The 18,182-nt window shown below is 44.5% G+C and overlaps 2 protein-coding genes across 5 annotated transcripts in view; both read left to right on the top strand.

Moving 5' to 3' along the window:
- The window catches only part of LOC119164183 (5'-3' exonuclease PLD3-like), a 145,139-nt gene that overhangs the window by 101,973 nt on the left and 24,984 nt on the right, over nt 1–18,182 (top strand). The window lies entirely within an intron of this gene.
- On the top strand, nt 8,669–18,155 carry LOC119173843 (transposable element P transposase). Its single transcript, XM_075871180.1, has 4 exons — nt 8,669–10,420; nt 10,897–11,915; nt 14,091–14,323; nt 15,023–18,155. The coding sequence occupies exons 1-4, from the start codon at nt 9,499–9,501 to the stop codon at nt 16,047–16,049; spliced, it is 3,201 nt and encodes a 1,066-aa protein (XP_075727295.1). The 5' UTR covers nt 8,669–9,498; the 3' UTR covers nt 16,050–18,155.

Genomic DNA, 18,182 nt, shown 5'->3' with positions numbered 1-18,182 from the left:
CCGGTTAAGGTAAACCGGAGATCATTAGGAGATGGTGTCGTCATGTAATGTACAGAAAATAACCAGTAGGTGATGATGATGATGATGATGATAATAATAATAATAATAATAATAATAATAATAATAATAATAATAATAATAATAATAATAATGTGACAAACTGATCGGGTGGTGAAATGAAAGCAATTGAACACAACGCAAGACAATCAACGCAAGACACACAACGCAAGACAATAGCTGGCTACGCTGCATAACAGCAGTACACTTGACAAATGCAGGGCAGAAAAAACATTTAGAAGAAAACTGCTTTAGAAGAAGTGCTACAAGATATGAATAAGTTTTTGTACTTTCATCTCTCCACTTGACTAATGACCAACTAATGGGATGCGTTTGTGATCGACGCAATTTACTCGACAAAAATGTATTTCCAAATGAACCTATAACATTGCGCACCAAGCATCATTGCGACAATCGCAGTAAACTTCGCTTCACAAAAGCCATATATTTTTGCTGTCGCGGTGGTGTTGCCGCGCTACCTTGGTACCGTTGTGTCGTTTACAACTTGGTTCATCACATAACTCAGAAATTCCTCGTGAAGGCAGGGGGGGGGGGGGGGGGGGGGGCATGCGGCCTTTTCAATGAAAGCTCCCAGGGTACTGGACTCGGGTAAATATGCGTGACCCCCCAAAAGTGCATTGCCGAGGCTATTATGCCAGCGTGAGTTTTTCGTTTCTCTCATGCTGAAGTTCAAAAAGAGGGTGGTACTCCTCAGCGTTCCCTGAACGTTGAAAATATAGTGCATATTTCACAGAATGTTCCCTATGCCTTATGGTAAATAGACGTGACCCACTTCAAACGCACTGCAAAAGCAGTGGTGTCAGCCTTTGTACTCCAGTTTAACCGTATAGGAGGCGTTAGCGGGAACGTGTCGAATGCGGAACTTCCATGCCACGACCCCCTAAGGTCCCGTCCCACGTGTCTGCCTGCTGCGTCACATTTCGCAATTTGGATAATTCATGCACAAACGGGTACCCTCTTCTGTTGAGAAAATTCGCGCAATATATATTCTCATGCAAACCGGCTTTTCTTGTCTGGCAATTAGTCCCGATTTTCTCTTTGCTTTGCATGCTGTGCTTGCTGACGTTGATTAGTTTCGTGATCAAAACTATGGGCTGTATGCTCGGCATTGCCAATAAGCGATTCCACGACCAGACTTGAAAACAAGAAGGCATATTGTTAAGTGGACACGGACGTGAGAGAAGAGATCTACACAGCACAAACGCAGTGCTGCCAACTTTAGCGAAATTTTCCTATATCTAGTGAATTTCTGTTGTACTCCGGGGAAAAGGCATACTTGTCAATATCTAGGGAAATTATTCTCTTCCACGTGAAGCAAGCAGATCCACGGTGGGACCTCCCACCCACAACCTCGTTTTTGTTCCCTTTTTCCACTTTTTTCTCTTTTACACCCCCTCTGCACTCACCCAAAAGCGCTGTACTATGCCCAGCAGCTGTTCCAAGAGGTGCAAAGGGGCGACAGGGCCGGTCTCCGCCATCAACGCTGTGTCAGCGCTCTCCTCTTCTTCACATCACTGCTGTTCATTCTGTGCCGTCTGTGTCCGACGTCGATTGCCTGAATCCTGGTTCGAACCAACGAAAGTGCTCTTTCTGGAGCCCGCCAATTATATGCTTTCCTTTACACCAAACTCCCATTTTCTCACCTTTCAGCTACGGCATTATTTGTTTGGTTTGTTGTTGTTTTTTATTGCTTTCCCTTCTTCGCGAACGCTGTCACGTTGCTAAGAAGCTACCCCGTGGAGCCATGTGGCACTGCCAAGGTCACCAAAGTTTCTTTGAAAAGCGCGACCAGAGCAGTATGCTGCATATATGTGCGGTTATTTGCACAGCTTTAAAAAGTTGAAAAAAGTGGCTGGTGGAAGACTGCAACGATATATTTGAAACGAATATATGGCAGTCAACACTAATAGTAAACGTACATTTTTGTAACCACTCAGCAGGTTGCGAGGGATGAACTGCCAACTGCCATATAATATGCTTTCATGGTTAAACTATCTTTGTCCCAATATCATGTATCAGATATTATGACATAGCTTGCGAGTTTGAGTTTGCTTTATATGAATACCTCCAAGCATTTTCTGCGGAAGAATTGCAAAATAACAGATTGATAATTTTTAAGCTTGCTTGCCAGAATGTCTTGTGCTGCGCTTTATATGCTCGTTCTGTATAATATTATGTTATTACTAATAATAGTATTATTTTGTAACTTGCATGCTAATACAAGTGCACTGTATCATAGTGTAAGATTCCCGTGTTTTGTATTGAACAGAGTTCCCCGCCTCAATCCACTGGTTCTAATAAAGTTGTTCAAACCCCTAAAAAAATTTTCGGCTACGTTATTGACAAATACCAATGCAGTCTTTAACGAACAGCCATGACAGGGTGGAAACTTCTTAGCTTCGACTTTGTTGAACTGCGAAGTGTGGTAAGACAGCGTTGTCACAACAGTAAACAGTACAAAAACGAGGTAATCGAAAGTGAACGTGTAGTTGGTAATGGAGCGCGCTCGCTAAGCACGTCGAATAATTTTCTTTTATCGTCTTTTAATTGGGGTGCTGTCGAAAACGTTTCTCCAAAGCATGACGCAATGGCATAACTGTTTTGGCGATAATTTTTGCGTGCGCGTGTTCTTGTGACACGTCGTGCCACGCGGCGACGACAGGGCGCTAATTAGAGTGCGGGAGTGATAGAGAAAAAAAAAGAAGTGCAAGAAAAGAGTTTGCGGGAATCTGCATTATTGAGCGACCCGACTTCGACAGCAACAAACTTTTCTTTATCGTTCCTCGAGCTGACGGGTGTGTTGGCGTGAGTTATTCTTTCTGCGTATTTTCTGTCTCACATGCATGCTGATATGTTATATCACAGTCTAGACGAGGTTAATGCCAACGCATAAATAGCAATGAAAAAGAACGATATATTTCTTACATGTTTCCTATGATTGTTACTTTAATCGCGTCTGGTAATTAAATGTCCTCCGGCTCAAGCGCCCCAACTTTTCCCTCCAAAAATTCACTTTTAAAGTGTACGCACGATTTCGTGATTGTATACATAGACCAAGTTTGGTGGTGCAGGAATTTGTGGGCTTGGTGATAATGCGCAACTTGCAGTCTCGTCGAATATCTCGGGCATTGGTTAATTGGTTCAAATAGTCATGCGCAGATTGTTTACAGATTTTTTTATTGTTTAATTTAGTGATTGACTGCTAGATTTATTAATTCGTTCATTGACGCGGACCGCTGTCACTCCTACCAACCGTTGTTCGTCGCACGTGTTGCATGTTCGACTTCACTGACGTCACAGATCCAGAAATTTCGATTACAAACGTTTCACGGCGTTTTCCGCATTATTAAACCATGATAAGACGTAAAAGTTTGGCTGTTGGTTCCCTTAAATTGAAAATATTGAACACAATCGAAAGTTCTAGTTATGTGTAATCTTTGGCTTTTGAAGGGTGGAAACACGTGGTGGTGGTGGTGATGATGATGAAAATGATGATGGCCTAAACGAGTGTATCACACTCACTCTCATGTATTGGCCGAGAAACGAGTAATTAGAGGGGATTACATAATACCTGTAAATGTAATGAATTATAAAATGGTTGGACGAAGTCCAATTTTGCCAAGTAAGAGATATGCGATCACCGCCTTTATTTGGTTAAGAATCTTTCTACAGCAGAACAAATATCCCGGCGACAATTACCTAATGAGGATGCTACCAAGGAGAAAATATAAAAATAATAAAATAGAAATTAATTTGATTAAAAGCTCTTTAAAAACGTTTTTTTCTGAACAACTTGAAGCGATTGCACAATAAAAGGTAATGCTCGATTGTTTCATCCTTGTTACACAATGAGCAAACAGGGGAAAGAACCAGACCAGCCCTATGCACTTAGTAATTTAGTTTCGGAACTCTAACTGTAATTTTGTAAAGATAACCTGTTTTTCTTTTTGCGTGTTGACCAGAACTTCCTATACGCCAAGAGGACAAAAGGTGTCGATATTCGTTTAGTTGAGTGAATAATGTTTTACCAGTCATGAATTATGGCACGTCTTCAAACTCTGTCGCGTATTATGAGTGCTGCTTTGCGAATAATTGAAAGTACCGGACCACAGAGAGGGGCTTTAAAACGTGCTTTAAAAAAAAAAACTATGTGATGTACGGTCGCGCTGTCAGCGACAGCTGTGTTTCTACAACCGAATGCTGTATCGCTGCCTTCTTCAAATAAAAGGTTGACGGTTTCTTATGTATTTGCCTAAGACGATTCGAAGACGAAATCGTTCTTTCTTTACTTCTCAGTTTATGTTCTTCATGTCGTAGCCAAAAAGCAAAACAATGTGCCCCCTCCCTCCCGAAAAAAATCTCTGCCCATGCCCCAGGTTGGTGTGTCTCGATGTGTGCTCTGCGTATGCGCTTAGGGTTTAGGAGTGCTCCTGTCTGGGCAAGTTGGTGCGATATTTGCGAAGTTAATGACCACGAATAACGACGACGAAAGGCACAAGTGCAACAGGACCAGTACTGAACTACCTATGGAACTCAATTCAAGGAAGGTGCTTGCTTTTTTTTTCTTGGTGTCACTCGTCACCATCGTCATGAAGCCACATGCAGTCACGATTGTTGTGATCAACAGTTCAACGAAAGTTCGAAATCCTCTAGTCAGGTATCATGATGAGAATGTAGATGCAATCACTGACCAATACAGGATGAAAAATCATGTTTGATATGCTATTACTGGCTACACTTATGCCTGTAGCGTCTTGGCGGTAATGACGAGTGACGCTGAGAACCTTTGTCTAATTAAGCTTAGCTGGGTGCTATTCTGGACACTGTCTAACTCCACCATGTTGTCAAATTTCGTAGTCGCGGCATTTTACGCCAATCAGCATCTATCAATGGTGGAATCTTGCAATATGGCGGAATTTGACAGTATCCAGAATACCACCCCCGGTAGCTCAGCACTGGTCCTGTTGTACTCGTGCCTTTCGTATTCGCCCTGGTTAACTTCGCAAATGCCGCCTTTAAATGTCGCCAATCTTTGAAGAGGGCGATGCTCATAGAGTATCCTCATATACACTAGAGGGAACTGGCACTAGTATTTATGAGAGCTGCAACGCACGGCGCTTCAGCGAGCATGGGAATGACGGGCAGTGCACATATCCGCAAGAAAAATCCGCAAACGTTCAGGGGTTGTGCTTCACCATCTTATTTTTTTAGGCTTGCCTTTTCAAATCGGGTCACGAAGTTCGAAAGGGTTCGTTCTTTCCTTCGAAATAAAACCGAACCGATCCTGACAACAGTTGTTTTCCTTCCAACTAAGCATTTTCTTTGCTAGGAACAACCTGTTCGAGGGTTCCAGAATGGTACAGAATTCCACGCTGAGTTTTAGTTTGCCTGTAGTGTCCTTTGAGAAATTAATAAACGCCCATCGCATTTGGTTGCACAAGTGGGAGAGCCTAATATAGCCACACTTTAGCTGCCCTGCCATCTTGGTATTCTTCTCCGCAAACATTGCGGAACGGCATCCTGTTGTCTGAGCTTAAATAACGGTAAAGGTCGTTTAAGCCTTTCTAATCCTTTTTTCGGAGCCCTTACAAACACCGGCGGTATTTGCAGTTTGCTTACTTTGGTACGAAGCAATCGAAAGGTCACGTTGAGAGCATAATTAGTTTTACTATTAATAATAACTCTTCCAAAAAGTTCGAGTAATCTCAGCGCCAAGCACTCTCAGATCGTGCATGCCGTGTTGCTCCGCCACGCGTTTTCACGCTATCACGAAGCCGCGTTAATATTTCTTCGCATGGGCGCAAATTTGGTACGTCTCGTTTGCCGCACGACACGCGCACATCGTCCAGCGCGGATAAATGCATTATTTAGCGGCGAAGGACCGTTCTTTTTGCGTGCTTTATTTTTCTCGGCCTCACACATCCCATGCGCTGGTAATCCAGGACGCGTTCGTGTGCGCCACTAAATGACACAGTGACATGCGACGGTATAATATGCGCCCTAACTGCGACAAGTGCATCTGCGGTCCGTGCGATGGCCTTGATGCGTTCCCGCGTGATCTTGCGGTGCCTCGTTTTTGTCGCGTTTATTCTGCTTTGTGTGATGGCTCTAACTCTCCGTGATAACTCGATGCTTGCTACGGTCATTACGCTTGCTGTGATGGCTTACGCATGTAAATACAAAAAAATATATGAAAACGAAATGAATAAAGAAAGAAATGTGCTGATTTTGTGTTAGGGTATGTGCATTATCTTGTAATAAAGATAGTAAAATAATATTTTTTTCTCTCTTTGAAACCACAATGACCCAACCCGTCTTCCTTCATGTAAGCATTGAGGGCACTAGCAGAATTATTTAACCAACAAATAAATGAGCAAGCATGCACTACAAACCTTGCTCGCTAATCGAAGTGGCTCATGAAGCCGCGGGCAGGTACGTCTGTGCCAGATTATATTTTGAAGCTGGAAATTAAGGCGTCTTGGATGCTATGTCTTAAACTTAACTTCATTTGCACGCAAAAAAAAATGAAACATCAGCTGGGAGATACGTTTTGATTACCCAACGAGAACTGATTCGCAGTAAAGAGTTGCCATACGAAGGGAATACATGATTTGGTTCGTATGTGGTGCTGGCCAGTATTTGCAGTAGATCGTTTCCGAAGCAAAAGGACTTGGCTACGCCATTGCTCGATCAAGTTTGTTTAGAGCTACCAAATTTTTTCGTTTTTTTTCCCCTGTCAAGTCTGACTTGAGCGGCTACTAGTGAAGCATCCGCGAAACGAAAGACGAAGCTGTCATTTTTTTTTTCGTAAAACACTTTTACGAAATGGTGGACTCTGTAGCCGCGGTATCCCCAAGTGGATCTCTTCTTCCAGTTTTACCAGATACGGCTTACGCGACAGCATTAATTAAAGTTCAGAAACGCTTGTTTGCAATGTGAAATAGGCAAAGTATTATTGAATACATGTGAAGATTTTTAGCATCTACTGCATCACTGTAATAAGTTATCTTAGTGCTCCATAAAGAAAGCGACAGTATACCAATAAAAAAGGGTGTAAAACAAGGGGACACAATCTTTCAATGCTATTTACCGCGTGCTTGCAGGAGGTTATGAGAGGTCTATAATGGAAAAAAATTAGGAATAATAGTTAATGAAGAGTACTTTAGTAACCTGCGCTTTGCCGATGGTATTACATTGCTGAGTAAATCAGATGATAAATTCCAATTCATTATTACTGAATTAGACAAAAAGCGGAAAAATAAGTCTTAAAATTGCTCTGCAGAAAATGAAGGTAATGTTCAACAACTTGAAGAGAACAGCGTTTAGTATAGGTAGCAGTGCACTTGAAGTTGTAAAATAGTACGTCTGCCTAGGACATGTAGTAACAGTGGAGCCGAAGAACACGATCGAAGTAACTAGAAGAATAACAATGGGGTGAAGCACATTCGGTAAGCATTCTCAAATCATGACTGGTATAATGCCACTATCCGTCAAGAGGAAGGCATATAACAGCTGCATCTTGCCGGTACTTATATATATTTAGGAGCAGAAACCTCGAGGCTTACAAAGAGGATACAGCTTAAACAGTGAATGGTGCAGCGAGCGATGGAAAGGAATATGATAGGGGTAATCTTAGGAGACAAGAAGAGAGCATGGTGGGCCAGAGAACAAACCGGAGGTAAGGATATCATAATTGGAATCAAGAAAAAGAAATGTACATGAGCCGTGCACGTAGCACGTAGGCAGGGTAACGGTTGGTCATAAAGGGTAACTGACTGAATTCCTAAAGAAGGCAAGCGGGTGAGGGGGAGACAGAAAGTTAGGCAGATCAGATTAGGAAGTTCGCGAGTATAAAGTGGCAGCAGCAAGCACAGCACTGAGTTGACTGGCGGAACATGGGAGGGGCATCTGCCCTGCAGAGGGCGTAGTCAAGCTGACGATGATGATGACACCGGGCAGTTCTACAACTGAATTATTACTTCATTAAACAAAGCTGAAGTCAAGGCATCTCCGTTGTGCATCTTTTGCAACAAAATTTGAACTGACCATATCGTTTTATTTTGTTGACGCTGGTCCTATCAGAGAGAAAGACTGCTAGGTGCCTCATTTTAGAATTTAGGAATAGTAAGTAGTAAATGTTTTAGTAATTAATTAGGTTACTGCCGCTACCAGAGATGTCTTTTCTACAACGTTCGAATACATCAAAGCAATAAAAAGACTACCGTGTTAGTCTATTCTGCTATTCAGATTGGTGTTTTTTTTTGTAATTTCTCACTATATATTTCTATCAGGAAATAGAGATGGTTTTACCGCTCATCCGGTAAGCATTTTTTTTTATTTATTCAAAGTTTTATCTCTATACCTATTTTTTAGATTGGTTCAAATTTGACAGTTTATAAGTTTAAGCGCCCTTCCTCCCAATTTTCGTCCCAGTCCCCTTTGAGGGTATGCACCATCCCACGGCTGTACCGTGCACCATCCATATGAAGTCATCGTTGTCATCGCCATCAAATTTGGCGGGTGTCAGAACATGGCTACGAACAAGGCGCGTACAGAGGTGCAGAGATCCGAAAGCGAAACTAGAGTGTACTAGAACAAGGGGAGTGCCCGGACCGAGATCCAAAAAGTGAGGCCCAAACGGGGTCAAATCCGCTAGTGGCGCTGCGATCGGTAGTCTGTGACCTGTCGTCGTTTTAAGAGCCGTGCGCAGCTCCGCCGAAGTGGTCGAGGGGTAGAATGCTCGCATCCCACTAAAAAGACCCAGGTTCGAATCACCGCTGTGACCATAGATTTTTTTTTTAATTTCACGTGTACAACTGTATTGTTTGGCTTTTTTTTTAAATATGCCTTCAGTTTCTACATATTGCTACAAAACATTACGCGAGATATGAAGTAAAGGAGAAAAAAACTTGACAGCAAGCGCATTTATTTGCAGCGCCACCGCACGGGATTCAACGAAAACTTAAAAGCATAGCTTGCGAGATTTTAGCGAATAAAAGAGAGACGGTGTGCTTTCACTCGCCTGCGGTCGCCGCCCACTGGCTCGCTTAAAAAAAGAAAAAGAAAAACTGAAAGTAAACGATTTTCAGTCGGCGGGAAGTCGCGAAGGTTTGAATACTGGTAAAGCAGCGATGTTCTGTCTGCTCGAGTTTTCAGTGTTCCTCCTCACACTAAATGCGTAAGATATTGGCGTGTAACATTAATAAAGCTATCACGAGGTGTGCGGAAACAGACAGGTGAACGTGTTCATATTTTTGTGGCAGACGATAAAAAAGCGCTGTCCGCAGTGCTCGTGCGCGAAACCTCATAGTTGCCGCAGCGGGCTGGCGGTGTAGCCGAGCAGACGACACGCGTGTTCCCCTTCAGATGTGGACCCCTCTGTACAAGTGAGAGTCTCACGTCCTGTTACACCTTTCGCAAATGAAACCAAAGCGGCAGGGCAACTGCTGTGTGCCCGGCTGCGGGGTTACCTACATAGGATCTACTGAAGGCAGTAAGTGTTCGCTATTCGCCGTTCCAACATCTCCGACCCTGAGGGAGAAATGGGAGTACAGCTTACGCTTGCCAAGAGGGCACATGAAAAGTTCAAGTGTGGTCTGCGAGGCACATTTCGAGCCGCATCATCTGCTTCGAGACTTCGTGCACATTATAGGCGGTAGAGAGGTCAGGTTGCCCCGTGACCGGCCAAAGCTTGCAGTCGGAGCAGTGCCTGTTATACTGAGTGGACAACAACGTTCCGACGGGGGTGACCAGGTGACTAATAATTCGACAAGTCGTCAGCATGCCAAACAAGATGCCCCCGGGCCATCAATGACCAAGTGCGAAGAGAAAAAAAGGTCCTCTAGCGCTGCGAGCTTGACAGAGAGGCATGCAAAGTGTGTGAAGTCGGCAGCGCATCCCGTGATGGACTGCAATTCGGAGACACAAGGCGGTACCACGAATGAAGGAAGACGTTCCCTTCTTACACTGACGATGCCGTCAACCTCCAGATGGACAGCCCTTCAGTTCCCGCATGTTGATGGTGTCTTCTATGTCACCTCCACACTAATACCGCCTTCAGAAATATCCCATGACAAAGTTATATTCCTGAAAGAAGAAGAAGACGGACTTCTCTGCCGAACACATATAAACGGCAGTCCTTACGACGAAAAACGGGCTCTATCTTTCGCACAGGCAGAGGAACATATGCAAAAAATCGACGCAGCTTCTGTATGCCCTGGCTCCATAAGGAAAAATGAACCTAATGATGGCCCACTTGAGACATTTGCCTCTGGACGGAACTTCAGATGCCATGGAGGAGCGTTTTACAGCAGAAGCTGTGAAGGTGTTGTACCTAACGGAGGTAAGTAGGTCTATGTACTTCACCGATACGGACAGAGCTTAAATTAAAGCGTATAGGAGAGGGACGTTTTGATAAAATTTATGGTGATTTTGAACGAGTTGTCAAAATATATGCAAGGAAACGACATTAATATGCACATCTTATTTCCATTTGCATGTTTTAATTGCTAACGGGCAGGGGTGTTTCTCTTACAGAGGTATAAAAAAAAAAGATCGCACAAGTTTACATTTCATGTGTGCAATTATTATCACGAAAATAAAAGAAAAAGAACTCGAGTGAAATTTATCACTGTTTAACACTACTGTGAGTTAATGTTCTTCCCATTACTCCTCTCAAATCGAGAAAGCTTGATGGTTGACGGTGCGTGCGTGCATATGTTTGTGTGCGTTAATGCGACTGTTTGTGGGTAGGCGTCTGTGTGTGTCTGTCTGTGGGGCGTAAACATGTAATCAGACCTTTTTTTTTTAACTGTGCAGGTGTAAAATGCCGTCCATGCGCCAAGGCAAGGCTGTCCCTGATTAGGAAAAAATGTAAGGTGATGCGTACCACTGCTGCTACTGGTGCCACTTCTGCAAAGCGAGCCATTTGTCGCCAAACGAAAACCTTGAGACAGCAAAATCGCCGACTGCTTGGACGGGTGTCAAACTTGAAATCAAAACTGAGAGAAATGGTGAAGCAGAACAAAGCTATAAAGGAAGGCACTTTTGAAGAAAGTATTGCTGACATGCCTCCAAAACAAAGAGAAGCAGCACTTCATTTTTTCCGCGCTTCCAAACGAGCGAGTACCAGGGGATTAAAATTCACTCAGAATTGGATCTTAGAGTGTCTGCTCATGAAGATGAAAAGTCCAAAGCTTTACAAATACATGAGAAGCAACAAGATCTTAGTCCTACCAAGTGAAGACACCTTGAGGAAATATTTGAGCTCGTACAAGACAGGGTTCGGTTTCTGCACAAGGGTCCTGAGTGCTCTAAAAAAAAAGACGAGATCTATGGACGCCTTTAAGCGACACGGAGGGCTGCTAATTGATGAAATGAAACTATCTGAACACTTGTCAGTCACATCCGCCGCCACTATTGAAGGTTTGGTTGATTTAGGCCATTTTACATCAAAAAAAGATAAATGTGAGCCATGCGACCATGGCATGGTGATTATGTTTGCACCTTTCACCGGCAAGTGGACACAAGTATTAGCAGTATTCGCAACACACGGGAACGTTAAAGGAGAGCTCCTCGCGAAAATTCTAGTGGAGGCTGTATTGCTTGCAGAAGATGCCGGTCTTTTCGTGGACTTTGTCACTTGCGACGGTGCGACATGGAACAGGAAGATGTGGAAGGTACTTGGAATCGAAGCAACGTCTGAGAACATTCAATGCAGAATGAGGCATCCCAAAGACAGCAGTCGCTACGTCCACTTCCTTTCGGACTTTCCGCATCTCATAAAGTGTCTTCGCAACAACTTGCTCCTCCACGACTTCAACACTCCAGATGGGCTGGTAGGTTTTCAAGCTCCCATTTATTCCTTTTTCTTCTGTTGTTTTATTGTTGTGTGTTTGTTATAGAACTTGAACGAATGCTTTCCGATAATTTTTGCGTTTATGTTATGGAGATACACTTCGTTGAGAAATGTATGCTTCGCGTCCAGTTGGTTCATTGGGTAAATGTCAATGTAAGATAGCACTCACTCACTACAGTTGAGGAAAACAAACTGGGAAGGCTGCCGGAGCGCCGCCATAGTCCTCTTTGTGGGCTGTTGTTACCATGAGTGACACTCCCCCTCCCCTCCCTCCAAGAAAAAAAAGAAAAAAAAATGTCTGCTGAACTTGAGATGTCGGATTTAGGGCTCCCATGCAACAGCCCAGAAGGGATGGGGTCCTCGATCCTCTCCATTCAAAAAACAATAAAAGAAAAGAAAAGGTTTGTAGACGTTTTAGTGCGACAACGTTAGAACTGTATCTACAAAATAAAAAAGAATCCTGTGTTCGAGTGGGTTTGGCGGACAAATTCGTTCGCTAATTCTGGAACATCGCCAAATCAAGTATACACACACACACACACACACACACGTATATATATATATATATATATATATATATATATATATATATATATATATATATATATATATATATATATATATATATATATATATGCCACGAGGCCACCCATCTTTTCACCGAGACCTACTAACTTCTCGAGATCCATGGTGTCTCGCAAATAAAACCTTGCCACGTGCACAAAATATCTGCCTAAAACGGTCTATCGGAACACTCTCTGCTCACTCGCTAACGAGAACAATGAGCAACACACAGAAATCGGACCGATAGCACTATCAACGACTCGAGGCTCTTTCTCACTACTTTGGACACACCGTGCACCATATATATGGTGCACGGTGGTTATATATGGTTATATATATATATATATATATATATATATATATATATATATATATATATATATATAACATTATTTTGACACTTTACAATAAACTATTGCTATATGCTAAGGAAAGGCCTTTGCTCAGCAGGAGGAAGAGTCGGGAATGATCCGAGATTCGTAAACTGTACGAATTTGTCCGCCAAACCCACTCGAACACAGGATTCTTTTTTTATTTTGTAGATACAGTTCTAACGTTGTCGCACTAAAACGTCTACAAACCTTTTCTTTTCTTTTATTGTTTTTTGAATGGAGAGGATCGAGGACCCCGTCCCTTCTGGGCTGTTGCATGGGAGCCCTAAATCCGACATCTCAAGTTCAGCAGACATTTTTTTTTTCCTTTTTTTTTCTTGGAGGGGGGGGGGGAGTGTCACTCATGGTAACAACAGCCCACAAAGAGGACTATGGCGGCGCTCCGGCAGCCTTCAGTGGAAAAGTCTATACTTCTTACGACGTTAGCTTTCGTTTGACGAAGCCGCACGCCACCTACCGGCATTGAGCATTGGACTCGGTAGTCGACCTTTTACGTACCGTATGAAGCGTGCGGCGATGTTTCGTTTCATGATTTCATGGCAGTAACCGTCTCCTTCCAAGCTTGTGCATCGGCCTTAGTGGCGGATCCAGGGGAAGGGGGGGGGGGGAACAGGGGCGATCGCCTTCCTTCCCTAAATTTCTGTCAGCGCTCCTCCCCCTCAATTCAATGCTCGCAGTCCACCTCCTATCACCAATTAGGACAAATGAGTGGAACCCCTGTGAGCACATAGTAACAGTGTTGGCACAACGAAGAGGTTTTTCTGCTAGTAAAAAGAAAAATTCATTACCACGCCCCCCCCCCCCCCTCCTGTGTTACTTAATGTGACCTCCCATCTCAAATAAGTGGCTAGATCCGCCCGTGCTCACACGGTAACTTCCTTCGTTTACCGCGTCTTTACATATCATGAATTCACTTGTTATGGAAACCTCGCCCGGAAACGGTTCCATTTTTGTCCGGGTGACATTAGAGGAGGCTTCATGTCAGAACCCCCTAGCAGATTTTCACATACGCAGGATTAGATTGGTGGCATTAACGATGACCTGATATTTTTTATTCGTTGCCTCGTTAAATATTTGAGCCCTTGAAGAGCCATAAAATTACTTCCTCTAGTTGAAGAGTTTCCGGGTTTTACAACATAATTCGAACTTCCCCATCAATTGTTAGAACTAGTTTCAATTACATATGATTTATGTTTCAGGTCTCCTTGGACGCTGTCAAAGACGTCTACGCAATGGATGGGAGCATCGTGACACTTCGCGTGATGCATGGCATACGGGAGGCCCACCTCAATCCGAACAACTTTGAGAAGATGCGCGTCCCCTACGCCTACCAATTGTTCGGTCCACAAGTGACCCGTGGTCTGCGGTTCTACCAACAAGATGTCGAACCGTCGAGACGCAGCTGCATACAGGCGACTTTGCGGTTCTTTGAGTAAGTGTGTCCGACATCCTAATTGTGTTGGTATTAACAGCAAAGCTTACGATATGTTTGAAGAGGGAAGTAGAAGGACATATATGTTTGCACAGCTGGGCACTTGAGCATGCAATATACACTAGAGCGAGTGTACCGTGCTGAGTGTGTGTATATATCAGAGTCACCTGAAACGGCAAGCCTAGGAACTGTCGTCAACGGACACCTCATTACTACGGCGTTTTGTTCTCCTTGTGATATATTGCAGGACACTTCGAACATGCTGCAAGGGAAGCCTGTGGCATGTTCCGAAACCACATAAAACGCTCTTATAGGTTATTCGAACATCTTACTAGAATGTTAAGCTCACAGGGATAAAACAAATTTTCTCTACGCAGATTATAACATGTGGCATTTACTGCGTTTCTTGTCGCCCAAACCCCCAGCGTTTCTTTCAAACTTAGTAGTAAATTTCGCAACGTTACCTGTGCTAAGTTGTACTCAGTGTACATCTGTCCGTAAACCAAACAGCATAATTATATCATACTATTAATTTGGCGACACCTTCATGCACCTGAAATAGTGAGGCACGAATCCCCACGATGGCATGCAGTGTGATGTGCATTGCGCGGTCTTGGTAAAATTATCTTGCACACGTACAAATACATAAAACGGCGTGCAGAGAGTAACGTTCTTCTTATTTTCTTTTATTTTATGCAGGATGATAAACAGCATCATCAACATCATGTCCTCTCGGTACGCGAGAGTAGCGCTGCGGTTGAACTCAAGTGCGGTCGACTGCCTCTACACCTTTCTTGCGTACTTGACTGAATGGGAGTCGCACGTAAAAGGCACGCGGGGCTTCCTTAGTCAGTCCACAGCAGCAGGGTTTCGAGTAACCATCAAAAGCACCTTGCTATTGCTGGAATACCTGACGACGGAAGTAGGCTATGCCTACCTGATGACAGCCCGGCTCAACCAAGACCCCCTGGAGAACACTTTTGGTATAGTGCGGCAGTGCAGCGGGAATAATGATCATCCTACGCCGCAGCAGTTCCTCGACACAATGGCATGCATCAGCTTTTGCAACCTTGTGCGCTCGCCGGACAAGGGCAATGTGACTCCTGGCACACTTGACTCTCTTTTGTCCCCTATACTGTGCTCGCCTCCGTCACCGCCACCGCAGACCTCCGGCTTCACTCATGCACTAGATGAAATTCACTTTGAAAGCAATGAAAACGACATGTTGGATGATGTGGTGACACATGAGAGTGACCATGAGGCATACGTGTCTGTCAGAAGTGACCGCAGACTGGTCCACTACATAAGCGGGTATGTTGCAAGGAAATGCATCGTGCCGTTGCACTGTTCTGCTTGCGAAAACGACTTGTTGACTTCACGAGAATCTGAAAGTGCTATCGCACAGTTCACACAACAGTGTGATTACGGGGGCCTTTTGTACCCATCTTCGACCTTGTCCAACTTTATTGGTTTTCTCGAAGACACTTTCACTGAATGTTTTAGCACTCGCCGCGTGCACCATGACAGCATCATGGATGTGATAGAGCTTCTGAAGGTGAAAAAAGCAAAACTAATTGGATGCGAGGAGCACCGTGAACATGTCACGGCACGAGTGGTAGGTTTTTATGTGCTGACAAGACTGAGATTCTTTGTCAAAGCCTTGAATCGTGCACAGCCATCTAGGCGGAAGTCTGCACAACAAAGAAAACAGAGCAGGTGCTCGTAAGGAGCCAGGGTTGTTTATAAATGAAGAAGTGGCCATCAAAACAAATTCATTGAAAGTTCGGTTTCGATGTGCATTGGGAGTACTCGTGCAGTGCTACGTAGCTGACATATCAGCGATCAGAAGATGACAACGAAAGAATGGACTGACTTGCCCGCCGTGCTTGCTGTGCTCTGTGTGGTTCGGTGTTATTACACTCGCGAATAGTCATTTTACGTGACATATTTGTGGTGGAGCTGCTGGCTCTTCCCTGTACCCATCACGAAGCTCCACTTCGGACGTATCATCACGGGTCCAACCATGTCACAGGTTCAAGGAACATCGTCTTCACCACCCGCCTCTTCTGTGACTCCTACCTACGTTGTCGTATACCTCCTGCTCGTGATCCTGGCATATTTCCAGGATATATAGATCGCTTTGACGTTAGATATATATGGGGGGTTTAACGTCCCAAAACCACGATATGATTATGAGAGACGCCGTAGTGGAGGGCTCCGGAAATTTCGACCACCTGGGGTCCTTTAACGTGCACCCAAATCTTAGCACACGGGCCTACATCATTTCAGACCGCATGGGAAATGCAGCCGCAGCAGCCGGGATTCGATCTCGCGACCTGTGGGTCAGCAGCCGAGTACTTTAGCTACTGGACCACCATGGCGGGGCACGCTTTGACGTTGACAAGTGCCTTAACGTGTACGAACAGATCAGCGCCGGCTATAGGTGGGCCCGACACTCATGCTCGCCAACGTGTTTCTTTACCTTGATGGCCCACTGCAGATGTGGTTCCTGTAGGTTATTCGAACACGTTACTGAAATGTCAAGCTCACAAGGCTAAACCAAATTTCCTCTACGTAGAATATATAGTGTGACATTTACTGCGTTTGTTGTGGTTCGAGACGCACGAAGTCGACATTGCCAGCTGGGACACTTTCAAGGAGACGATCCGTGACCTTTTCGGCGACACTGCTGCACGGCAGACGACTGCACTAAATCAGTCGGCTACTCGGGTATAGGCGTCTACCGAATCGGTAGACGTCTCACGGTTACCCAGTTCTGACGAAGCCATTTTCGAAGTATGATTGGATCAGACCTTTCGCCTGATCAGGCCGATGCTCTCTGTCAGGTTTCGGACTCGATCACGGTGACATTTTTGGTATCCGTGGTCATCCCTTGGGCCAGACTAATATTGTCAAGCACCTAATTAACAATGGTGACTCTGCGCTTATCCACTGTCGGCCTTGCCGCGTGTCCGCATCAGAACGAGCAGTGATTCAAAAGGAAGTGGCCAAAATGCCAACGAAAGACACCATCGAGCCATCGTCGAGCCCTTGGGCCTTCCCAGTGGTCTTGGTAAAGAAGAAAAGCGGCTCCTGGCGTTTCTGCGCTAGTTATCGGCACCTCAAAAAAATTACGAAAAAAAAAACGTGTACCCTCTTCTCCGTATTGACGACGCACTTGACTGTCTGCATGGCGCCACCTTCTTTTCATCTCCCGACCTCCGATCTGGCTACTGGCAAATTGCTGTAGACGAAATGGATCGTGAGACAACTGCATTCGTTACCCCCTGACGGCATTTACCAATTCAAGGTCATGCCGTTTGGCCTCTGCAATGCCCCGGCAACCTTCGAGAGAATGACAGATACGCTACTTCAAGGATTTAAATGGGCGACGTGCTTGTGCTACTTGGATGACGTGATAACTTCTCACCCACCTTCGCCACACACCTTGAACGCCTTTCTACCATTCTATAATATTCCGCTCTGTCCATGATGTTCTCAGTTTCGTGGGCCTCTGCTCCTACTTTCGGCGGTTCGTGAAAACTTTGCGGCACTCGCACGGCCACTTACCGACCTTCTCAAACAAGATGCCCCATTTCATTGGGGCCCTCTTCAAACTGACGCCTTCTCTCAACTAATTACCACTCTCACGACAACCCTATTCTTGCGCATTTCGACCCCGATGCTCCTACAGAAGCGCGCACAGACACGTGTAGTCACGGCATTGGTGCAGTTTTGGCGCAAACTCAGCGGGGCAACGACCGTGCAATTGCGTATGCAAGTCGTCTCCTTTCGAAATCTCAACGCAAATACAGAGAAATTTCATTCATTGTTTGCTGTACACCTATGACTTCTTCGC

The sequence above is a fragment of the Rhipicephalus microplus genome, chromosome 8, assembly GCF_043290135.1.
Source record: "Rhipicephalus microplus isolate Deutch F79 chromosome 8, USDA_Rmic, whole genome shotgun sequence".
Taxonomy (NCBI): domain Eukaryota; kingdom Metazoa; phylum Arthropoda; class Arachnida; order Ixodida; family Ixodidae; genus Rhipicephalus; species Rhipicephalus microplus.
The sequence above is the reverse complement of the archived record's forward strand: the minus strand, read 5'-3'. Positions and strand labels throughout refer to the sequence as shown.

Bases quoted from the DNA above. Each gene is read 5' to 3' on its own strand.
- LOC119173843 (XM_075871180.1), top strand. From the start codon at position 9,499: ATGAAACCAAAGCGGCAGGGCAACTGCTGTGTGCCCGGCTGCGGGGTT. The intron at 11,916-14,090 runs GTAGGTTTTCAA...TTTATGTTTCAG, and splicing joins TCAACACTCCAGATGGGCTG to GTCTCCTTGGACGCTGTCAA. The intron at 14,324-15,022 runs GTAAGTGTGTCC...TATTTTATGCAG, and splicing joins GCGACTTTGCGGTTCTTTGA to GATGATAAACAGCATCATCA.